The 25,387-nt window shown below is 50.8% G+C and overlaps 1 protein-coding gene across 1 annotated transcript in view; it reads right to left on the bottom strand.

The window, feature by feature from the left end:
* Nucleotides 1-25,387, bottom strand: part of Lgr6 (leucine rich repeat containing G protein-coupled receptor 6) — a 120,200-nt gene that overhangs the window by 70,406 nt on the left and 24,407 nt on the right. The window contains exons 2-4 of the mRNA XM_005073388.4: nucleotides 22,736-22,807; nucleotides 20,230-20,301; nucleotides 9,799-9,870 (exon numbers count right to left, since the gene is read on the bottom strand). Coding sequence (XP_005073445.1) covers nucleotides 9,799-9,870; nucleotides 20,230-20,301; nucleotides 22,736-22,807 — 216 coding nt within the window. The remainder of the gene's footprint in view (nucleotides 1-9,798; nucleotides 9,871-20,229; nucleotides 20,302-22,735; nucleotides 22,808-25,387) is intronic.

The following is a 25,387-nucleotide window of genomic DNA, read 5'->3' as shown; positions in this document are numbered from 1 at the left end:
AAGGTCACCGCTACTGATGGTTTTCTGGCCTCTGGCCCCAGAAAAGTGCTGTGCTCCCCCCCCCCTCACCTGGCAATATAAAACACATCTGAAAACACATCTGGAGACGAGGGGAGGGTGGCAAAACTTGCGGCTACAGTGCCCGCCCCGCCCCCCGCTGGACAACAGACACTCCTTATCATGGCCTGGCTCGCCCTTCCCAGCCCTGCATCCGTTTGCTTATCCTGCAAACCTTTCACTCTTCACCTGCCCCAGCCCAGACCCTGTCCAAGAGTCCCCGTCCTGCCCTGCCCCACCCTACCCACTGGAGCTGTTGGAGGGAGAGTTGGGGGAAGGGGTGGGCTCTGAAGTCCTAAAACAGGTGTCAGCACTGATGAGGGGAAGGAAGCCACCTTGGCAAGAGTCCCCGGACATGGTCACATTCCCGAGCAACTGATCTTACAGCCAGCTAGCCAAGTGGTCACACAGGCTCATAAATAGTCCATCCCCTTTCTGAGGGGGAAAGAAGGGGGGTGTCTAGCTCGGGCTCCTTCGTTGATTTCTGGGTGATGCTGGGAATGCTCCGCCCTCCTGTGTGGCTCGATTTCCTCACCCGAAAAGGAGTCCTGTGAATTGCTGACCTTTGTGCTCTGCTATTCCAGGGCCCTGCAGCCTTAGGTGGGCAGCCTCTATCCATGCATCTCTGGCTGGGTCACAGCGAGGACCAGGGTCAGTCTCCGCCCTCCCCGTTGGCATGTGGATTCCCGCACGACAAGTGACCACCTGCGCCCATCTCTTCTCTTACCAGAGTGACTGGGAGTGGAGCCCAAAGGCAGCTGCTAGCTAGCTACGCTGAGGTGGCCAGGCTGCTCCCTTGACCCTTTCTGGTGCCACCTGAATCTTCCCTCCCCTCCCCATTGGGCTGCTCTGAGGCCTCGGTGGGAGAAAAATCCATGAGCTCTGAGATGTGAGGAAGATGGAGATATATTTCTCCCTGTTCCGGGGCCAAGTGAGGAGACGGTGACCCTGAATGACCTTTACAAGGAAATTAGCGTCCCCACCCCTTTTTGGAGTTATTGACCACTGGAAGTTCTACACAAAATCTAACCTTTTCTTTCCAACTGCATCACCCTTCGGGGGTTATCTGTTACTCCTCACAGCCTCTAGGAAGCTCCACAACTAAGTCAATTGGATTCTCATCTTTCTAACCCACGTGCACAGGTAGTGTCAGGGGGATGAATGAGGAGTTGTCAGTGTTGGGGACTTTGTATAGAAAGTCCTCAGCGTCTAAAAAACAGTGGGAATTTGACAGCTGGTGACGACTGTGCTGTCTATCTTAACTGAGGCTGGGAGGCAAAGTAAGGTGGCCCCATCAAGTTCAGGGCACACCCCCCACTCCCAAAGATCCTGGACAAAAAGATGAGAGATTCTGAAGTCGAACTGTACTGACCACCTGGGTGGGGGCAGGGGTTAAAACACAGATTCTGAACCAAGAGTCCCGGGTGGTGCTTGAGGCTCTATGAGCCTTCCATGCTCCAGGAGCTGCTGCTGCTGCTGCAGGCTCAGATGATGCTGTCCACATCCAGCATCGAGGATGTGGAGAGTGTTCCCAAATGGGTACAGAGACAGTCCCAGGGGCTAGTTTCCTAAGATCTCAATTCAGGGCTCTGAGAAGGGACCTGGGATCTGCACTTGCTAAGCTTCCTTGGTGTTGAGAGGTAGACAGTCTTTTAGGGTCCCTCACAGCTAAGCCTCTGTGCGTCCAGAGGCCTGCTAAGAGTGTTCCTGGGTCAGGCATGGTGGCACAGGCCTATCATCCCCAGCTGTCAGTAGGCAGAGGCAAGAGAACCATGAATTTGAGGTCAGCCTGACTGCATAGTGAGACTGTCTTTAAAATAAATTTTTTTAAAAAAGGCATGGACTCAGAATTCAGGCGAACTGTCTGTGAGCTGCTCTCTAACGCTCCATTTTTCATCTGTAAAATGGAGGACAAAGCATCTTCCTTGGAGAGGTGTGGTAAGGAATAAGCGAGCCTGTGTCTGCCTCATGACAAGACTTGCCACACACTAAGCACCCAGCAAGACTCCCAGCACGACTCATATCACGCACACTGTTTTGCCAGGGTTCCAGCCTCGCAGTCAGCAGCTCCCTTCCCTACACCTGCTTTGAACCTGTTCTCTTGCAGTGGCTTCTCTGTCTCAGGAGCTTGGCTCCAACAGTGAGGCTGATGGGAAGATGAGGACCTGAGTATCTGACATCTGCACATAAGCCTTGAGCTGCTGAAAGGCGGGACCCTCGTTTACGAATTCGGTGTCTTCTGTGCTGTACATTACAAGCACTCTACAAAGCAGGAAGGAAGAGGTAAAAGGAGGCGGGCAGGAGGGAAGCAATGGGGAAGCAGGGAGACAGGAGGGCAGGAGGAAGGGGGAAAGGAAAGGCAGCAAGGGAGCCAGGAGTCGGAGAAGCAGGGTGGTGGAGAGAGGGAGAGCATCCACGGTGTGGTCTCATCCCTGCAGACATTCCCAGAGGCCAGGCTAGGGCTCTGCCGTGGCCTTGATTGCTTAGGAAGGGCTATTTGTCCAGGTGGAGGAGAAACCTGTGCAGGAGAGCAAGTCCCACCTTTGGGCTTTGCTTGAGGGAGCCCTGCATCTAAACCTAATCGAGCTCCCAGAGTTTCTAAGGGGTTTCGGAGTCAAGAGCTTCAGTCAGAGACTATCCGCCCCCAGAAATCACCCAGCGCCACACATAGTCCCAGAACGCCTGTAGGAGAGATAAGAAGCGCCCGACTCCTTGTTGCAATGTGTCCCGTCACACAGGAGCCCAGGGCTGCTTCTGGGTGGCCCAGTTAGAGCCAAGTCTCTCCCAGATTAGCATTTATGGCTGAAAGAATCACCAACAGGTCCCAGAGCCCTTCCCATTGGGGACGTTCTCCCGGTGTCTCTCAGAAGCCAAATGACCCATACTGGGACCCTCATGGGCTACAAGTGCTGTTAGTCTGCCTACCGCCCACCTCGGAGCAGCCTTTGGCCAGACACATGTGGTAATCAACTCCCGGAACCCTGGAAGAACCAAACAAGGTAACATATAATCTTGCTGCCTGAAATAGCCACGTCAGGGAGGCCATCACCACCCCACATGTCCCTGGGGACCCCTTGCTAGCCCCCCTGACACAGCTGGGCCCCGGGGCCCTTTCTAACCAGCAGCCGAGTTGGGGTACCAGCAGAACTCACCAAATCACCAGCAGGACTGGAGGGCAGCTTTGGAGATGGGGACTTCCCTCCCTGGTAGCAGACTGAGCAGCTTCAGGTTGGGATCTTGGATCAGAGCTCTCAGGCCTCAGGGCTTTGTTCCCTCTCCAGTCAGCTCTGGGTCTCCCTCTGCCACATTCCTGCAGGTGCAGGCTGGGGTTTATGAGCCCTCTCCCTCTCTGTTTACTTCCTTTTGACTCTACCTCAGCTATTTCAGTGTTTCTAGATTTTGTGAGTGTGTTGTTTCCTCTTGTAGCTCAGGCTGGTCTCCAATTCACTATGTAGCCCAGTCTGGCCCTCAACCCCTGCTTCCACCTCTCCAGTGCTGGGATTAGAGATGCCGCGTACCACCTCATCTTCTCCAACCCTTGGGCGTGCTCCCCGACCATCTCCCCCTCCCCCACTCACAACTTCCCTTGCAAGACACTGAAATGCGACCCCAAACGATATGCTCATGTCCTAATGCCCAGAACCAGGATGTGAGATATTGTTTGGAAGAAAAGGGATTTTGCAGATATTGTTTAATGAAGGTTCTTGATCATTAAAATCCAGTGACAAGCATCCCTGTGACAGGTGACAGAGGGACAGAGAGGAGAGAGACAAAAAGGAGAGAGACCATGAGAAGAATGAAGGCAGATATGGGACCAGTGTGACCACAGGGATGTCAGTAGCCACCAGAATCTAAAAGGGGCAGGACAAGCATCTCCTGGGACCTCAAGACAAGGGCTGGTGCCTGGAGGACTGTGTCTGTAGATCTTTGCTGAGGCCACACCATTGTGGTGTGTTAAGGCAGCTCAGAAAACAAAGCTCCCCATGTCTTTATCTTGTCTTCAGTGGGTCAGAATAACTGAAGGGTTTACCAAAGCACAGTCAAGGCCACCCACAGACTTGGTCCAGTTTGGAAAGGGGCTATAGCCTGGGAACGTGCACTACCACCACCACCACCACACCCACTTTGAGATCTGTCTTATTGTATAGCCTAAGCTGCTCTCAGAAGCCAGAACTCATCTGCCTCTACCTCTGGAATGCTGGTACCACAGTGCCCCACTGGGCTGAGAATGCAGTAGTTAGCAGGTTCCCAGGTGATATAATCAGCTTTTCTGGACAAGAGCTGGAGAACCATTGTTCTGTGTGCTCTGTCAGTGACTAAGTTTGCCCATTCTTTGCCCAAAGACACCTCCCTTGGCCGGCTATGGTATTCTCCTCACTTCACATAGCTCTCAGGAGACCCAGAAGAATGCCTCCCAGAGGGAAGGCCCCATCCCTATCCTAGGCCCAAATGGCTCTTCTGAGACCACTCAAGCCTCCCCTGGGACCTCCTGACAATTTACATATGAATGGAGAGGAAAGTCCTTCTGTCACCCCAGAAGACTGTGCTCAGTCCTGACCAGTCCTGTGGAGCCTCCCCTGCCACATGCTATAAGCCAGGCTGTAAGTGGAGCTGTAGATCAAATCCTGGAGTGTCAGTGCACTCTCTAAAAGCATGGACCCTAGGCACAACAGGCTAGTGCCCTCTCTCACGAAGTGTTCAGGGTCCCACTGAGGCCGAGAGTTCTCAGGGGGCAAAGTTAATATCATATTGGCAGACCCTAGCTCTTCAGGCTACAGCATCGTGCTGTCCCATCCTTCTAGGCTCTACTTTAGAATTCCAACATGGAGGCAGAAACAGTTGGATCTAGGATCCCCAGGCATCTATGGCAGAGCTCAGCAGCTCCTGGAGCAGGTGCCCTGGAAATACCCCGGTCCCCAAATATAGCCAAGCCAATAGAAGAGTTGGCCATCTTCTCCCTCTACCGCTCAGACTCAGTCTTGGAGGCAGCTATGTGCAGTAGATACGTGAGGGGCTTCCTCTTGGAGCCATCTGAGTTCTCGCGGTGGCTCCGCGGTGGATGCTACGGCAATAGCATCACCTCTCTGTGTCTCAGGATGCTCGTCTATGAAGCGAGGAAGGGAAATCGGCAGTAACACTGGTCCCACGGGAGTGATGTGAAGACTGGTGACAGGTGCAAGTGACTGTCACACACCAAGTGCCATCTGCATGCTGCTCTTATTAACCTTGCCTGGGGCATTAGTCTGTGTACAGCTGTCCCCTCAAAGTAGGTCACAGTATCGAGGGAGGGGCACCTGCCTTATCTCCCCCAGGAGCCCTCTTAGTCCTCTCCTCAGAGGGCATCTGGCATGGGACTGAATGCTTGGTCATTTTCTCCTGAACACATTCATGTTTTTCTTCTCCCTGTCCAACTCTGCTGCATTCCCATGATGCTAGGAAGGTTCACAGGGAACATGGTCATAGCACAGAGAGTAAAACTGAGGCCCAGAGTGAACAAGTCTCAGGAGTCATCAGCCATTCCAGATCAGGACCAGCGACCTTATCAGAAAGTTATCGTCTTCAGGCAGGATAATCTCTTTGAAAGCCTGGCTGTCCAATCATCTTATTTGACCTTCCCACCTTAGAGATGGAGAACCCTAGACTCAAAGAAGAGAGATGATTGACTTGAACCCAAACCTCTGGACCCTAAGGTATTAGAGCTCTGAAGGGTATTAAGGGATATTAAAGAGCAAAGTGAAGACCTTGGTACTGTGGAGTATGAACTAAACCATAATCCCACCCTTGTTTTGTCCTAACTGTGTGACCTCCAGCAAGCTATTTAACGTCTCTGGGCTTTAGTTGGCTCATCTATAAGATGGTCATAACTAGAAGCTATCTTTCGAGATTAGCATAATGGCCATTGCCAAGTGACTGTCCTTGTGATACACACTCCCCAGGGCTTCCAAGACTGGGTTCTTTTCTGTTTTGTTCTATTTTTTTTCTTGCCACTATGCTTCCCAAGATGCCCAGCCCCATCCCAACCTGGTGCTGACTCTGAGAGCTTTGCGTCTGCTTTTTTCTGGGCTCTCCCCAGGGCCCTGCCTCACCCCCACCCAGTTTCCATCTCGCCCCAGGCTCCTCGGGCTTGCTGTGGTTTCTCTTGGCCTGGATTCAGGCCTGATGTGACATGTCTGGTGCGGTTGCACTCTCCTCCCCTGTTGGTCCAAGAGGAAGTACGTGTGTGCAAAGCGGGATACCGGGGAGTAGGGTGCCGCCAGCCCAGTGCCAAACCAAATAGCTCATGTGCCACATCCAACACAGTACCTGGCCCCTGGAATGCAGGCTGGCTGCCCCGAACCCACCCCAGTCCCAGGCTGGACTCCCCATACCTAGTTCCTGTTCCTCGTATCTGGGTCTACCTGGTAGAAAGAAAGCCCACCCACAGGGCTGAACCGCTCATGGCTCCAAGAGAACAGAGATGCCCCCATATGGAGGCGTCACCATGCATCTTGCCTGCTCTTAGAGGGCAGCCCATGCTATGGGAGAGCATGGAAAGAGATATGACTCTGTGCTTCCCTGATGTAGCAGCTTCTAACAGAAAGTAGGAATTGCCATTTGCTCCTGCTCTAGGGAAGGTGGAAGGAATTGAATAATGGCCATCAAAAAAAGGCCCCTTCACAGTCTTTGGAATCCCACAGCTGAAGTACCCCTGCTTGTGCCTCAACAACTCTACCTCGGATAGCCCCAAAACTTTCCTGCACGTCTCTTCATCTGTTAGCTGAGGGCAGTTGGTAAGGGAGGATGATGAAGAAGCCACACAGTCGATGTAACACATGGAGCTGATGCCCAGGTCTGTGACACTGGTCTTGGCTACATTTGTCCCCTCAACCTGCTAACAAAGCCTGATCTTACTGTTGCTGTCTGACATGATGGGAACTAAATTTCATGAGGAGCACCTCCCTTCAATGTCTGAGGGAATCTTTCTTTGGCTCCTCCACTTTCCAAAAGCTCAGGATACAATACCCAATATTCTGAGTCCTCACATTAGGTACTTCCTCCTCTCCCCAACCTCCCACATGCATGTTAAAGTACACACGCATATACATGCATGATTGCGTGCACGCGTACACACACACACACACCTGCACCCTGGAGACAAAGTGAACAACCTCTGGTTTATCTGGGCTGCTGATCACCTTGGTTAAGCCAGGACTCAAGTTCTATGTGAGTTCCACCACGTGCCAAGCTCTTGGTGACCAGATTCTCTTGCCATGATGTCAAAGTCAGAGAAGTGGGTGTTGGTGTGACTTCTTCCCTCCCCCCACTCCCACGGTCAGCTGCTGCTGTTGCCCATGGCAATGACAACAGAAGGCACTGTTCCAAGTCTCTCCCATACATTGAACTCATCTCGTGCCATGAGGTGAGTGGATGCCAACACTGCCATCGTTGTGAGGATAAGGAAAAACAGGATGGAGGTTGGGTAATCTGCCCAGGTCTTCCAGGAAGTCCAGGGAGCAGCCAAGGTCTGAGTGTAAAGAAGCCTGCCTCCCAAGTACTGGAGTTTTCAGAGCCCATCAACTTCTCCCTTTGCTGCTGTCCCTGCCTGTCTTCTGGCCACTGTCACTCTTGGCAGCCTGGCTTTTACCCCACCCCCTCAGTCCCCATCACTGCTGCCAACGGGGGACTTTTCAAAAATATAAACGTTCCCACTGCTGTCCTGCTCAAAGTCCTTCTGAGGTTCCCTTCTGTCATCGTCATGGCATCCTTAACTAAGTGACGGCCACTTGTTAGAGGGTTGTCATCTGCTAATCTCAGTTCTTTCTCTACAGCTGCCCTGCCTACCAGTCACACACACACACACACACACACACACACACTTCAGCCAAACTCCCTAGTGCTCACTCAATTTCTTCCCCCTCTACCTCTCTACCTTAATACCCTGTGGTCCCTTTGTCTATCATGCCCTTCCCTGCCTCTTTACATGATTGGCATTTCTCTGTCTTCAAGACCTAATACAAACTTTGCTGACTTAGTACAGTCTCAGGCATACTTTGAATGAATGAACTGATGGCTGGATAGATGAACAGACACTGCCACAGCTGTGTGCAGCCTTCCGTTTCTCCATCACTCTCAAATAGATTCTGTGTGTTCTTTTCAGGAAAGCCCTTGAAGGTGAGCAGGGTATGATCATGGTCCCTGCTTTGAAGATGGAGAAACTGAGGCATGTACCCAAGATCAGAGTCAGGGTCTGAGGTCAAGCTTTCTCTGGCAGGCTGGTGTTCTCAGGACCGCAGGAGGCAAGACCTACCCATCTGCCTCGGTTTCTGCCCTCACCTGCCTAAGCAGAGGGCCGCTGCAATGTGGCCGGTGAATGCTCTGCCCACTGCTCAGCACGCATGAGGGAAACTATGCGTCCAACTGAAAGTGCCAGGCCTGCTCTGAAGACAAGAGCTTCAGAGACCTCAGCAAAAGGTGTGACTCACTTCTTTTTAATTAATGATTTTAGAAATAAGTCCAAGTTTTTCCTGAGTCTGTTTGATGCTTTGATTGAAATGTCAACCTCCCCCGCCCCATCCACCACCTCTTATTTTTGGCTCTCCCAGCTCGTCGCTGGTGCCCTAAGCAAATGTTTAGTTTGCCTGCAAGACAGCACGCACAGGCTTTCCTGGCTTTCATCTGACCTTGGCCTCCCAGGGCATACTGCCCACCTATCCCGCTGGATGGAGGGAGAGGCTGCTGGGCTGGAGGGAGGACAGACCAGAGAAAGAGGAGGGAAGACAGCTTCTGCCACCCAGGCTACTCAGCCAACAAAAGCAATGTATACCCAGGTAGCCAAAGAGAGGAAACCCCAAACTGTGGTGGCTGGGACTAGAGCTGGTCAGGGATCCTCTACTTAAAGGTAAAGTCCAGAGAAAAGCCATTTTTCCCTGTCTCCTGCCTTCTGCTCACAGACAGTCAATGCCGGTTAAGACTGTCTGACTTCCATACCCGTGCTCTTGGCAGGGCTATAGCTGAACCGACATCCAAGAATACTGCAAGCCTTGTCCTACACACTCATCTCACAGGCCTAGGTTCCTACATGCTAAATGTCACTCCTACCTGAGTCCTATGCTCCAATTATGATTTTCCCAAAATATGTATTCACCGCACTGGATGGATATAGGTGCAACCAAAACTTCAATTGGCTTCCTCAAGCAGGTGTGAGGCACCTACCATGTTCTCAGTCCTGCACTGGGCACAGTGTGCATACAGCCCAATGGGTGGACAGGACCAGCTTCCCTCAGCCCTAGCACCTGTTCCCACTCTGCTGGGTAAAAGAGGAACTACAGGGCTCCTTGGAGGTTGGGCTGTATCCTGGGTGGCCCAGAGTCTATGATCACAGTCCCCTCTCCCAACTAAGTAGGTAGGGAAGTCGGTGTTTGAACCTGAACCCCTGCTCCTACCTACCGAGCTCCAGGGCAAAAGCCAGCTAAGGGGAGGAGACAGCCCCTTCCTGGTGCTTCTTTGGGCTGGTAGTCTCCACCCCACACCCCAGCACCCATGGCAGAACGCCAGTGGCCTCAGGACTACCGCCCTGGCGGCCCTACCGAGGGAGGCTCCATTCCCACAGTCCCACAAACACTGAAGTGTCGTAGACACACACTTATAACAACAAAATCCTCAGGAACCCAGAGCTAGAAGCACTGGGTTCAGAAGAAGGGAAACTAAGGCAGGGCCTGTCTTGTTCCCCAGATCCAGGAAGGGGAGCCCTCAGAGACTCACAGTGACTGCAGGCTGGGTAGCTCCCACAGTGCCTCTGCCGGGATCCCTCGGAGCTGGTTGCTCTGCAGCATCCTGAAGGGGAGAGAGGGGTCTGTTAGGAGTCACTGGCACGGAATGGAGTGGGGCCCAGGCTACTCCTTTGAAACTCTCCCTCTTCTCCTGCTTCGGAGCCCATATTTGAGGTATAGCCTCCCACCGTGTTAGTGGGGAATGGGGGATTGTTGAGGTACAAAGGGGATTGAAGGGCCCAGTGTGGAAGGAAAGGTACCTCAGGAGGGCTTGTAAGACATGGCAGGAGGGAAGGGGTGATGAGGAGAAGGGGAGCAAGTAGACACAGACGTTTGATCCAGTGCTTGAGAGGCACAGAGACGTTCAAGGACATCGATACATACCGAGTTCCAGGGTAGCCTGGGCTACAGTGGGAAAGGATCCCCAAAATTAGGAGAGAAAGATTGGATTCTGCTCAATTCTGGCCAGGAAGTGTTTCAATATTACTTCCCAGGCCTCAATTTCCCCATCTTTTCAAGTGAACTGCTCAGGGCTTCTTTGTGAGAGAGGAGGACATGAATGAAGGTGACTGAAGACTGTCCCAAAGTGTTGGGGCATCGGGAACATATGCTTTCTGAGGTCCTTGTCTGCAGAAGTAATCTGAAGTGTCCCGTCATCAGCCTGTGAGGTGTCCCCGTCATCAGCCTGTGAGGTGTCCCCGTCATCAGCCTGTGAGGTGTCCCCGTCACCAGCCTGTGAGGTGTCCCCGTCACCAGCCTGTTGTGGTGGCCTCATCTCACATAAGCACATACACTAAGCAGCTGTTTCTGAGGCAGCTGACCTAAAACAGGGTCAGCTACAAAACCCAGGAGGGTACCAAAGGCAGAAACCACAAAGCTCCTGGAGACCTAGAAACCTCTGATCAGGGAAGAAGGTTGGAGAAAATGCAACAGGGCACAACAGAGAAATGGCCAACTCTACAAGGGGGTGCTGCTGCTTCCAGGGAAATCCAGGCATAACAGGGGCCTCAGACTATAGGGAGCCTCTGAGTGATAGTTATGCATGCTTAGTTCTAAGGACAATACTGAGAATAGAAATGGGAAGGAGGAAAATTAAATAAGAACATAAATTTTAAAAAAACAGTCTGGAGGTATGGCTCAGTGGTTCCAGAGAACCTAGGTTCCATTCCCAGCACCCATATGGGAGCTAACAGCTGCCTGTAACTCCAATTACAGGCACCTGATACCCTCTTCTGGACTTCATGAGTATTATATATGCATTGTGCAAAAACATACATATAGTCAAAACAGCCATACACACAAAATTAAATGAATACATTATGAAAAGGCTGCTGCCAGTTGTTGGTGGTGCGTGCCTTTAATCCCAGAACTCAGGAGGCAAAGGCAGGTGGATCTCTGTGAGTTCGAGGCCAGCCTGGTCTACAGAGTGAGTTCCAGGACAGGCTCCAAAACAATACAGAGAAACCCTGTCTCGAAAAACAAAAGAAAGAAAAGGCTGCCCTTGGACAGCAGTTATCACCCATCACCAGAACAATTTGTGTGTGTGTGTGTGTGTGTGTGTGTGTGTGTGTGTGTGTGTGTGTGTGATGTATATGGGCATTTATGTATGTGGAGGGTAGAGGACATCTTTGGGTGTCATTCCTCAGTAGCTGCCTACCTAGTTTTCTGGGCCTGTCTCCCATGGGCCTGGAGTCCACTGGTAGACTAAGCTGGCCAGCTAGAAACTCCCAGGGATTCGCTTGTTTCTGACCCCAGAGCTGGGGTCACAATCTCAAGGGGGCCTCCCAGGCTGCTCTAAGCGTTTGTCACAGGGAGAGCCATGAGCATATACAGGTCTGCCTCAACAGCTGGCCGGGCTCCCAGGATGCTTTGGAAAGTGAGCACCCAGTGAGGACCTACTGTGTGCTCAGCATGTCCACGCTGAGGGCTTCTCAGACTTCCCTTTTATAATGTGTCACCAACCCATTGCTCAGAGCAGGAAACTGAGACTCTGAGAAGCTGAGCTCCCCGAGACTACTCAGGGGAGGCAGCCTGTCTTCTGACCTAGCAGCAGCAGTTAATGGTCCAGCAGCAGCTCTTGGGGATTCATGGGTGCCCACCTTTAGGTTTTAACTCTGCCTTATGGGGTTATTGTTATCTATGTTGAAGGTCACAGACTGGATAAAGTGGAGAGTTAGAATCCAGTCTGGACGTGTTACACTGCACAGCCTCTCCCGAAAGGCAGGAGACAATAGGGCCAGAAGATGCCGAGGGGCCTAGGGATGACTCCCTAGCTATAGGTGCTCCTGTGAGGCTACCCTGGCCATTCACACGGCTGACCCCCTCTTAGGGATTCGGAAAAGTCCTATGTGGGAAAATGAAGCACAGCACCAGCTGCAGGGGCCAGGGCTGGTGTGAAGCAGTGTGTGGGCGGGGCATCCCACGGGGCAAAGCCAAAGCGAGAACAAAGCAGGCTTTGGGTCCTCCATTGGAGGAGACATCTTGAGGGGAAAGCCAGGTTGCAGGTGGGGCAGAGCCCGAGGCTCTGAGAAACTGGAGGCCCGGTTCCCTTGTGAATACTCTAATGCTGCCATTCTCTTAGCCTCCTTCCCTCCTGCCCAGGTTGATAAAGCACCAGAGACCTTCTGATGACAGTAGCTTGTTTCATGGATGGAACTTAAACTTGGGTCTCCCCAAATTACTTAAAAGTACAATGTCCCATGTCCAAGCTCTGGAGTTACAGGGCCTGGGTCCCCATCCTAAAGCTCTGCCCTTCTTCAGTTGTGCGACCATGTAAGGGCTGAAACTTCAGGTCCCCATCCATGAACTTGTGACAACCGAGGGTTTGCTTGTTAGTTTCACGGATCAAATAAAATAGGCCCTGCAGAGTATTCACTTCATAGCAATGTCTTGTATGCAGACAGCACTCATAGCCAATATAATCGATTGTTTCTATTGCTATCTGCTCTCTTTGACTTGCTGGTTGACTCAAGGAAGTCATGTCCCCTCTCTGAGCCTCAATTCCCTCCTCATTCAAGGGAAGAGACTTACAGAAGACATGTAAGACTTTCCTCAGGAGGGCTGGCGATACACCTCATTGGCGGAGGACTTGCCTAGCGTACTCAAGGCCCCGGGCTCTACCCCAGTGGTCCAGATGACAACGGTGATGATGATGATGATGATGATGATGATGATGATGATGGAGACAATGACGATAGTGATGATAGATGTAGCTCAAGCAGTAAGCTCTTGCCTAGCATGTGTGAGCCTTTGGGTTTGATCTCCAACACCACAGACACTTCCCTCAGTGGTAGAACTAGTAAGGCAATCTCACACAACCACACAGAAAGAAATAACAAGACAGCCGGGGAAACGATCACCTGACACAGACGCTCTCCTGAAACTGGAGCCCAGACCTGAAGATGGCTCCAGGGCCAGAACTCTGGAGCTCCCCGAGGACGAGGTGAGAGCCGGCAGAAAGACTTTCTGACGCCTGCTGTGGGTACTGCTTCCTTCTCACCTCCTTCTAAACTGAGTACTCGGATCTCCTCCAGCCGCCTTGCTTCTTAGGATTCCCACACATGCTTAGGCCAAGGATACATGAGAAACTATGGTTGGGTAAGCAGTGGTCACACTCGCTCATGCTCACTCCGTGGTCCCCAAAGCTATCTCTTGTCACTGCAAAGGTGAGCTGCACCTCTAAGGAGCAGCCCCAAGGCATCTGCACTGACATCTCCCCAATGCAGCTGCATCGCCTTTCTTTCTGCTGAATCCTAGATATGAGGTGTAGAAATATCTTTTCTTTTCTTTTTGTTTGTTTTTCGAGACAGGGTTTCTCTGTATTGTTTTGGAGGCTATCCTGGAACTCGCTCTGTAGACCAGGCTGGCCTCGAGCTCACAGAGTAGAAATATCTTTTTTATTCGTGTGTGTGTGTGTGTGTGTGTGTGTGTGTGTGTGTGTACATACATATAGAGATCAGAAGGAAGGTCCCCACGTGGATCCTGGAGGTGGCACGTGCCTTTACTTGCTGAGCCATCTCACTGGCCCTAGAAAGAGCTTCAGAGTCCCCACATTGTATCTCCCCAGCACAGAGTCTGTAGCACCTCTGTGGCTACACTTAACGCTCCTTCCTTCCAGTGTCTGGGGGCTCGCTGTCTCCCCCACAACTCAAGCTGGGCCAGACAGTCTGGCTTTCTTTCGTGAATTGGCACCCAGAAAGCTGGAGTATAGCATGGTCACCAGTGCTGGGCCCGACCTGCTTTCCCTGCTGCCCCGGCTCATTTCCCAGCACTGCTGCGTGGAAACACGGCTGGGTCAAAAGAGGGAGAAGACTACCAGGAGAGAGCAGCCCTGTATTCTCCAGGAAACAATGGAGGCTGAGAGAGAGGAGGTGGTTTTTCCCAGAGTTATAAGTCACATTAACAGCAACATTAGGCCCAGGGTCCAAGTCCCACTCTAGGCCAGTGTGTTTGTGTCCTCTTTCTAACCATAGCTGTGCCTGGTGAAGCAAAGTGGATTTTTAAAAAATATTTATTGTGTACACAGCATTTTGCCTGCATATATGCCTGCATACCAGAAGAGGGCACCAGATCTCATTATAGATGGTTGTGAGCCACCATGTGGTTGCTGGGAATTGAACTCAGGACCTCTGGAAAAGCAGTCAATGCTCTTAACCTCTGAGTCACCTCTCCAGCCCAGCAAAGTGGATTTAACCCTTTGATCTCAGCCCTCCAGGCACATTAGAATCACCTATGAAATTCTCAGGCTATAGGACAATCCATTGAACCTCTGGGGCTGCTTGTTGTACAAGATGTGGCTTCATTAATTTTCAAGTTCCAGGTTGAGTCTAATGTGCAAACAGGTGTCCAGTAAAAGTCTGATCTTTACCAACCCTCCCCCAACGCAGATATGAAGAACATGCTCAGAATCTCTTTCCAGAGAAGCATCTGGGAACAGAAACCAGGAACTTCAGAGACCCAGAGGCAAGTAGCAGAGAATACCCCCCCACCCAGTGTTCTCCAAAAGGCTCTTCCTATGACTCTGGCGCCATTGGGTTACTTAGGCAGATGAGTGAGGCAGAGACTGGAGCTCACCCCCCCACCCCCGCACCCTGAAGGAAAGGTCCTCTTTCATCAGTTTTATGCAGTCACATTTCTGTATAGAGTTTTTGTTTTGTTTTTCTCCCACATAGGGATCGAACCAAGGGCCTTGGCATGCTAGGAAAGTACTCTGCTACTGGGCATTTTTAATATATAAGAGTTTTGCCTATATGTATGTATGTGCACAATGTGCATGCCTAGTACTGGAGGAGACCAGAAGAGGATGCTGGAACTGTTGAAACTGTAGTTAAAGGTGGTTGTGAGCTACCATGTCAGTGCTAGAAACTAAGCCTTGGTCCTCTGCAAGAGAAGCCAGTGCTCTTAACCTCTGAGCCATCTCTCCAGCTCCCAAGTCTTGGTCTTTTGAGGCTTTGAACTCAAGGATTCTATATCTCAGCCTCTTCAGGGTTGGGGTACAGGTATACACCATTACCACTGGCCAATGTTTGGGGTTTCAATTCTGCGACTAAAATTACTGAGGAATTCATTCCAACTCCCTCATTATAAAAGGAAGAAAAGCTAAGTCTTAGAGAGTAGAAATCTAGACATCTTCCCTGCTTCCCACTTCTTGTGAGGCCTTGATTCTGCCCTCAAGTCTCTCTGCTGCCAAAGAGCCCCACTCCCTGCCATCCAGTCCCTTGCGGGGATGGGGCTTGGCCTCTTGCTGAAGAACAGCCTAGGGGGTCTCCCTGGGTTCCTCACAGCCTTCTCAAAAGCCAGGTTGGAAGAGCTCAATGCTCCCAAGCAACATGAATCCCTCCCAGGTCAGTTTCATTCCATTCAAGTCCAGAGGGAGAGGAAGCAGCCAGTGCCCACCTGAGGTAGTCCACACAGCGAGGAAAAGGCTAAAATCGATGCTGCCCTAGGTTTCCTTGGGCTGAGCCTGAGATCTAGCTCCTCTGTGCTCCTGTCTGCCTCCAGTCAGGCTTTAGATGGATGGGCCAAGATCGGAAGCAGAGAACAACTTTCAGAACTTTAGTCTTTACTAAGAGGACACTGGCCAGGAACCCTCAGTCATAAACTCTGGGCTCTAGGCTCTCTCCTGGGAAAATCTCCTGCCCAGGCTCCTAAAGGCAGAGAGCAGAGGCAAGCACCTCAGCCTCCCTACCTCCAGCCCTGTTACTCAAATCTGGGCCTGGTATGAGGCAGCTGGGGCGTGGTCAGCACTGTGTAGTTCTAGATGGGGCCACATCAATCTGAACCAGGGTGGCTGCTGGTGGTCCTGGGAGGTCTGCAGAGGATGGGAAGGGCTTTTGAGGGAAGTTAGTGTGGGGAAACCCAACACATACACACACACCGTTGGGCTGGGACCAGGATCCAGGAGCTCTGCTCCGTGCCCTGCAAAAGCATAGTGGGCAGGACAGTCGGAGGTCCGTGTCTAGGGCAGTAGGAGTGTGAATTTAGCAGGGGCCCTCGAAGCCTAAGTCTCTTGATCAGATCTGCTCTAAGCCGCAAGCTTGAGGACTTGGAAAACCCACAGAGGAGAGAAGAGCCGAGGTCAGGGTCGGGAGGTCGCCTGGGAGGGACTCTGCTGCAGTCCCTTAAGAAGGGGAGAGAGATCCCTTACATTTCGCTGTTCACTTCCGGGACGAAAAGAAGGCAGAGCATCCCTCGAGTCATCCTGTCCACTGTCTCCCCTTTCGTCTCGGCACGGCCATGCCTCAGAAAAGAAGCCACAACCTTGGGAAGGCAGATAGCTGCAGTCTCCTTGTACAGAGAGAAACTCTTAGGCTGGACGGCGGTGGGGGGGGTGGGGGCTCTACTGCTCTAGTTTTCTTATAGGTCTGAGAAACAAGGACCCGCAACCAGTGACAGTAACATTGGATGTTGGAAAGGACTTTGCACCCAGGACACACATGAACTCTCTTTCTCTGAAGCTCTGGGGGAAAGTTGGGTCCCCCATTGTCCCTGAAAAGGGAACTCTGCAGACACAAGGCTTTAGTGATTGGTGGTTTCAGAGATGGCGTGAAATGGGGGTCACTGGCGGAGTGGGGGTGAGCAGCCCTGCTGTCCTGTGTCCCACCCACAGCTCTTGGCCAACCTGCTCACTGGGCCCAGGCGCCGCTGGTTGAAAGGGGGCGGGCATGCTGTGGTTTCTCCCCGGCTTTGATTTATTGCCTAACGTAGGCAGAGAAGAAAGAGAAGGCTCATCTCTAAAGCTGGAGCCTTAGGAACAGGACGTGAGCCTTGCTCACATCCTCTGAAGACCCAGCAAACATAACCCCCCCCCCCCCCTAATCCGCTGCAGGTCTGAACCTGCCACTGGGCACAGATATGCCACCAAGCAGGCCGCCTGCACTGTGCTGTGGGTTCCAGATGCCTCCTCCCCCGCTTCCCCCCCTGCACCCAGGCAGCTATAGGGAGTGAGACAGAGAGGCAGGAAGGACTGAGAAGCTGGTAACAGAAAGGCAGACAGAGCAGAGAGCAGGGGACAATGGTAAGTCGGAAGCCTCCGAGCGCTGCAGCCAGAGATTACGCAGCCGATGGAGAGAGCTGAGGATACCAGGGGTGGAAAGTGCTCAGACTGATGACCTTCTGGAAGCAGGGGCTCCAGAGGAAGGATCACTGTCAGCCCATGAGTCACTTTGGGAAAACAAGAAAGAGATCTCCCTTTGGGTGGGTACCATTCCAAACGTGGGCCCAGAACTGAAGTTCAGACCCTGTCTCCTCTGCCAGACACTTCTGTGCTGCTGACAGCCTGTGCAATTGTACAGAGAGTCACAAGTAGAGTCAGGGCCAAGCAGCAGAACTGGGAAGCGTGCTCCACCTTAGGGAAGCCCCGGGAGCTTTGGGATCAGCCCCTCAAATGCTCATCTTCTCTTCACACTGGTCCCTGGGATGCTGTGCCCTCTCTGGGATCTCCACCCGCCTTCAGCTCTGCATCCGTTTCTTCCCACATTTACCCCTCTTGGAAAGATTGACTTAGCTAGGCCAAAGTGCATCATGGATTGGGATGGGAAGAGACAGTGCCTCAGTCTTCCCTCCTCTACAATGGGCTGACAATTCACTAGCAAGAAGAGGTTAGTGAGAGAATGCCAGGCTGTCTCCCAACCTCTTTCTCCTTTTGCTCCTGAGAAGGTACGAAGCAGCTGGAGGAGGCAGCGTAATCTGAAGGATCCTTCACAGTGATCATGAGGGTTTAGAGCTGGAGGTGCAGACACTAAGCAAAAAGATGGAAGCTGTATTCCCGGCACTTCAGAGTCTCAGGCAGAAGGGCTATCCTTATCCAAACAAAACCTTCTCTCAAGAAAAAAAAAGGAAGAAAAAAAGAAAGAAAGAAAGAGACAGAGAAAGGGGGGCTGGAGAGATGGTCCAGAGGTTAAGAGCACTGGCTGCACTTCCAGAGGTCCTGAGTTCAGTTCCCAGCAACCACATGGTGACTGACATGGGATCTGACTCCCTCTTCTGGTGTAAAGGTGTGCACACAGATCAAGCACTCATTTGCATAAAATAAATAAATATTTAAAAAGAAGCAAGGGAGGGAGGGAAGGGGGAGGGAGGGAAGGAGAAAGGAAGGAAGGAAGGAGGAAAGAAGGAAGGAATGTTAGACATGGTAGCTCACACTTACAAGCGTAACTCTCAGGAGGCAGAGGCAAAGGGAATCACTACAAATTTGAAGGCATCCTGGTCTACATATCAAGTTGCTGAGTTGCAGGTCAGTCAGGTCTACATAGAAAGATCCTGTCTCAAAAATCCAAAGACCCACCGGGCAGTGGTGGCGCCCACCTCTAATCTAAGTATTCGGGAGGCAGAGGCAGGCAGATCTCTGTGAGTTCGAGGCCATCCTAGTCTACAGAGTGAGTTCTGGGACGGGCTCCAAAGCTACACAGAGAAACCCTGTCTAGAAAAAAATCCAAATACCAAAAAGCAAAACAAAGTCAATCAAAGAACTGAAGCACGGGGAGGGTAGCAGGGGAAGTGGGTGAGTGACATATAATGACAGGTTTAGATGAAGATGTCATCGTGCACACTGTTTTCCCACCTGCTAGTGTCATGAGATAACTCCTTAGTCAGGACGTTTAAATGGTTCTAACACAAAGAAAAGTAAAAATAAAGACCATTATCGCTGGGCAGTGGTGGCGCATGCCTTTAATCCCACCACTAGGGAGGCAGAGGCAGGTGGATCTCTGTGAGTTAGAGACTAACCTGGTCTACAAGAGCGAGTTCCAGGACAGCCTCCAAAGTCACAGAGAAACCCTGTCTCAATAAACCAAAAAACAAAAACAAAAACAAAAACAAAAACAAAAAAAAAACAAATAAATAAAGTCAATTATCTTGCATGCTAACTAAAACAAAACAATTTACTGAACTAAAATGTACTGGGTTAAAAAAAAGTTTTCAAACTATGTAGCTGAGAATGGCCTTGAACTTTAGTGTGTGTGCGTATGCCTGTTCAAACACATGTGTGTGGCTTCATGTGCACACAGAAGTCAGCCTCAGATGTCATTCTTCAGGAACTAACCTTGTTTTCCTTCTTCCTTCCTTCCTTCCTTCCTTCCTTCCTTCCTTCCTTCCTTCCTTCCTGCCTTCCTTTCTTTTTTCTCCTTTGCTTGTTTGTTTGTTTGAGGCAGTCTCTCACTGGGATCTGGTGTTTGTTTGCCAGTGAGGCTAGGCTGGCTAGCAACTGAGCCCTTGGGGGCGGGGCATCCGCCAGTCTCAGACTCCTGAATGCTGGAGTTTACAAGCACAAACCATCACTGTTGGCTTTTTAAGTGGGTTCTGGAGATTCAACTCAGATCTGCTCGCTTATATGACAAGCGCTTCATGGACAAAGCGGCCTGATCCTCTGGGCTTCTTGCTCATTCTGAGTTCCGGGATTACAGGCATGCACCATCATACCTGATTTCTACAGTGCTGGGGACCTAACCCAGAGCCTCATGGATGTTAAGCAAATACTCTACCAACTGAACTATATCTCCAGTCCTCAAAAGTTAAAACAAAGACCAGAGAGGTGCCTCGGTGAGTAAAAGCACATGCTGCCAGTCCTGATGACCTGAGTTCTGCCTCAGAACCCAGCTCCAAAGTTGTCCTCTGGCTTCCACACTCGTGTTGTACACACACATAAATAAATGATAAATGTAAAAAATAAAATAAACCTCAGCTGGGTCCTGCTGTGATCATCACTCATAAACAAAGTCGCCTCCTCCCTGAAGGGCTGCCAGGCACTTTGGGCTCCTTTTAATCTTTGTTTACAAATCAGATGAGGGAAAGGCAAAGAAATGGAAATAATGAATGAAATGAAAAGTGGAGACAAGGAATCAAGGAGCAGAGCCAGTGACAAAACTCCTCTGGCTGTCATTCTCAGGGCCACGTACTGATGTGAAAAGTGTTAGTCTCTACTTACAGGATTTTCAGGCTGTGGAGGCCGGAGAATGCCTGTCCCGGGATGTGTGAGAGATGGTTCCCAGAGAGCCGCCTGGAATCAAAGACAGAGGTCAGTGGTGTTGCCAGGTAGGGGGTGAGCTGCTGTCTTGGAGTACAGGGGGTAGAAGGTGGCAACGCATGCCATTTACTGAGATCTTCAGTTCACTGTACACCGCACAGGCATCAGCTCCAGTTTCACAGTTAATCCTGGGAGGTGCAGGATACGGTGACAATCCCGTGTTTGAAATGCTCGGAGCCAGGGGTGCTTGGCGCTGAGATTCTTTCCAATTTCCAAATATTTGCATCTAGATAATGAGCTGTCTAGGGTATGGGTCCAATTTAAACATAAATTCAGTTGGCTTTATTTGATTTCACGTTTATTTATTTGGTGGGTATGTGCCATGACTCACATATGCTTGTCAAATGACAAACCAATGTTCTCGCTGTCCACCATGCGGTATTTGGGGACTGAACTTAGGTTGTCTGGCTTGGTGGTGAGTGACTTTATTCCCCGAGCATCTCACCAACTAAACCAAAATTTGATTATTTGATAAACACGGAACCTGAAGGTAGTTTTATGCAATGATGTCTTGTTTGGGCAGGGCAGGGTGCCGACGACGGAGGCCAGTACCTCAAACACGCTGAGTTATTACTCCAATACTACAATCCTTTATTCCTACAACAAATTTCAGTGCTCTGTGCTTTGATTCAAACTTGTCACATGAAGTTGGGTGCAGAACTGCCCACTGTGGTGACCTATCAGTACACAAAAAGTTTCAAATTTCAAATTTTAAATTTAGGTGTGGTAGTACACACCTGTAATCCAAGTACTTAGAAGCTTAAGACAGGAAGATTATGAATTCAAAGCCAGCTTTGGCTACATAGAGGATTCTAGTCTAGCCTGAGCTACATACTGAGATCCTATTTCATAAAAGTTCCAGATTTCACATTTTTGGATTGAGAATGCTCAGTCTGTGTTATCCCCACACACACCCAAATTTCAGATAAGGAAACTACAGCTTGGTGTGTGTGTGTGTGGGTGTGTGTGTGTGTGTTGTTGTTGTTGTTGTTTGGGTTTTTGTTGTTGTTTTTAGACAGGGCCTCTCTAGGTAGTCCAGGATAACTGAACACTCACAAATCTCTTGTCTCCCCTGCCCTGTGCTAGAGCTGGAGGCGTTCACCACCATGCCCAGTTTAGAAGCTCGTGTTTAGAATTGTTATTCCACAATGAGGATACAGTTTAGTGATAGAGCCCTGTGCCCGAGTCCCTGGTTAGTCTCCATCATTTGGGGGAACTCTGTCTCTAGTTTCTTTATTTCACATTTGTTGCTTTAAAAGGTGACACTTGGGGCTCAGAGGTTAAGAGCACTGGCTATTCTGCCAAAGGTCCCAAGTCCAATTCCCAGCAACCACATGGTGGCTCACAACCATCTGTAATGAGATCTGGTGCCCTCTTCAGGCCTGCAGGCATACATGTAGGCAGAACACTATGCATAATTAATAAATAATTTTTTTAATTTTTAAAAAGGTAACACGTGCGTCTCCATACTTGGGGTCTGTAAATAGGCCTAGGTGGTAGACTGCCCCTTTAGGCAGGGCCTTTGACACTGGTCCAGCCCCTTCTCAGAGTGGGAGACGGAAAGTTGGCCTTGTCAAATAAATGCCTCAGCCTTAGCTCTCCTATGAACTCCCATCCAAGCTGTGCTACACCCACCTCAGGATGACCTCCGCCACCCACATCAGGATGACCTCCGCCACCTTTAAAAGCTGACTTGCCTGTCCTCTACTAGCCCCATTCACAGGGAGCGTTCCCTCTTGTGGAAAACAGCCTTGGTATTAGGGGTGATGGCAGTTCAAGGGTGATTTCCAGGGAAAGGTGGGATCCCTAGTGAAAGCCAGGGCCTAGAAAGATGGCTCAGAGGTTAAGAATACTGCTTATCTTCCAAAGGAGCTAGGTTCAATTCCTAGCATCCACATGGCAGCACTCACAACCATCTGTAACTTCACTTTCAAGGGATCTGATGCCCTCTTCTGTCTCCTGGGGCAACAGGCATGTGATACACAGACATACATGAACCATACACATAAAATTTTTAAAAAATTTAAAGAGGGAAAGCTATGCTGGGTATGGTGACTCATGCCTGAAATCCTATCTCTCAGGAGCTTAAGCAGGAGGATAGCAAGTTCAAGACCAGTCTGAGCACCAACAGTGAATTTCAGGCCACCCTGAGCTACATAGTGAGACTGTCTTGAGAAAGAGCTGCAGAGAACTTTGGCTCAGAACTCTGGTGCCGCATGGCTTGACATAGGTACTCTGGGAGTCACCCGTGTATCCCATCTCGACTGTTTCCCAAGTCCTCCTTTCTCCTTTCTCTCTCGAGCTCCACTGTGCTCCTTACAACTGTTGACCTGCGAGTTCTGCCCCCCACCCTCCGCCCTCCACCCTGCCCGCGCCCTCACTCCCACCCGCCCGCCTGCCAACTCACAGCTCCTCCAGGAAGCGCAGGTGGCGGAAAAGACCCGGCTGAAGCTCTGTGAGGTTGTTCATACTGAGGTCTCTGCGTGGAGAGAAGGCGAAAAGAAGGCTGTGAGTACCCGGCTGTGCCAGCGGTGACGCTCTGCTCCAGCCCTGTTTGGGGGACCCCAGGGCTTCCCGCTGTTCCTCCACCTTCCGACCATGTCATCCTGACCCCGTAGGCTGTCTGACAACAGCAGCCACATGCAACTCCAGGAGCAAAAAAAAAAAAAAAATGGGGTCACTTTCTGGTCTTCTCTCACTGTCCTCTCTGATTTTAATGCTTCCTTTGGCAGGTTCTTCTGGGACTAGCTATGGTTAGCCAGTAAACCCACCTCCCTGTTAAGAGAGGAGCCAGGATGGGTTAAGAAGAAGGAGAATGAGAAGGAGAAGAAGGAGGAGAAGGAGGAGGAGGAGGAGGAGGAGGAGGAGGAGGAGGAGGAGGAGGAGGAGGAGGAGGAGGAGGAGAAGCAGATCAGGAAGGCAGAGTCCCTAGTGTGAGCATAGCCTTCACTCTGAGACTCAGGGTCACTGCCCAAGCTGCAGAGAGTAATATTCCTGGACCTGGGTTCTTCCCCAGCCACATGTGTTGTCCTGCTCAGTAGTGCTGGGCTTCACTGCCTTCTCGGTCCCTGCCAGCCTCTTCCTCTCGGTTTTGCCTCTCTAGACCTCTGCCTTTCTTGATCTCTTGACACTTCCCAGAAGATGCCCAGGTACCAGAATAGCTGGATGTGCATTCACCGTCTAGATCATCCTAAATTGCCTATATTATCCGGAAGAACTTGTGTTACTATGCCCTAAGATGCCCTGCACACAAAACCATCACTATAATTACATCAACATTACTGAAGACCCACCTTAATACCAGGCACTGACTAGCCTTTATCCCAATAATCCCCTTTAATCCTTACCATAATCCCAGGAGAGCTGCTATTTGACATTCAGGAAAACGAAAAAGGGGCCAACTATGTGTCTCCGTGGATAAGAAGACCTGCTGCCAAAGCTGATAACCTAGGTTCATTCCCTGGAACCCCACATGGTAGAAGGAGAGAACCAACTCCCAGACTTAACTCTATGATCCCCAGATACTCCGCTACCCCAATGCACACGAAAATTTAAAAATTAAAATTAAAAAACAAATAAAAGAGGATTGAGTAGAGTCAGAAAGCCCCCAAATCAAATTTCTCCTTTAGTTACCCATCTTGACCTCTATGACTCTCCATTTCCTCATTCATTTAAAAAAAAAGATTAATAGGTCTTTGTGAGGATTAAGTGAGCTAATGTTTACAGACTGCCTGGTAAATAGTACATACTTAATAACTATTTTCCTTCTTCCTTCCACCTTCCTCTTGGTATCTTATATGCAAGGATCTCAGCTCCACAGATCTGTAGGTGGAGAGCCGATGGCTTGATTTGTGGGTGCTGCCCAATTTCAACCTTTTCTTCTGTTTGTGCCTGGGTGAGCAGTGGTGTCTGAGGTTACAGGCACATGCCTGACACATCCTGTCTCAAAGTCCTACCAGCTGATTCTTGCCTCGATGTATGGCTCCCTCCAGCTGCAGAGGCAGACCACATCACCGAGCAGCATAGGTAGGTCCCCATGTAGCTTCTGCCTTCTCCCAGAAGTACAATTCACCCTCAAACTTTCCAGTTTCCATGCACCCAGAAGCATGCTTTCTTCCCATGTATGCTCAGAGAGGCAGGCTGGGGATGGTAGGGAACATGTGCAGAGAGAGAGAGCCCAGCTCTAGTCTATAAAAAGACTGTTTAGTCTCAAATGTTTTATCTTTGATAAAGCTTGGGCTCTAACTCCATGTCTTCCAAGGAAGGAAGACATTCCATGCAGGGTGAAGCCAAGAAAACTGGCATGCACAGCATGGCCTGCTCTAGTCTGTAGCCCCTCCCCACTATCCTGTGGAAATGGAGGGGCCATCCGCAGGCCTGTGGGGCTAGAATGGCCTTAGCAGAAGCTGCACCTGGCACACCGGTCAAAGTGAAGACGGGGCCCATGAATTAAGAGGACTCCTTGGTGGTTGTCAGCCTGGGTTCAACCCGCATGATGCCCGGCTAAAGCAATGCTCACAGAGGCCCAGGTTACAATTCTGATTGTGCCTGAATTCCTCTCCCTTGAATCCCAGGCCTGGCTCATCCTCAGTAAGGAGGAGGTACAAGGTACCACACACACACACACACACACACACACACACACACACACACACACACACACACAAAACGATTACCTCTAAATATTTACCCTGTGCATTTCTGGATGTGTTCTGACAGGCAGGGGAGCGGGAGTTCAAGGAGCATACAGGGCATGTGACTCAGGCCTCATCACTCAGCTGTCCCCCCAGGGGCCGCACTCAGAGGCTCTGATGCAGCTCCATGCCCCCGCACCCACTCCCTCCACCTCACCACCAAGGCCAGCGGCTTCATTGTTCTCCCCTGGGGACAAGGGGGCTGCACCCCACCCCCAGCCCCACCTCCCCACATCCTGCCCCAGACAAGCACCCAGCCCAGCTGCTGTAGAGGGGCCAGGTGGGGCTGGAGGGTGGATTTCAAATGGTGTCTATCGGGGGAGTCCCTTTCAACCTGGCTCTCACAAAAGGGAAAGGGGTGAGGC

This window comes from Mesocricetus auratus, unplaced genomic scaffold (genome assembly GCF_017639785.1).
Source record: "Mesocricetus auratus isolate SY011 unplaced genomic scaffold, BCM_Maur_2.0 Super-Scaffold_100676, whole genome shotgun sequence".
In the NCBI taxonomy this organism is placed as follows: Eukaryota; Metazoa; Chordata; class Mammalia; order Rodentia; family Cricetidae; genus Mesocricetus; species Mesocricetus auratus.
This window is presented reverse-complemented; position numbering and strand designations above follow the sequence as displayed.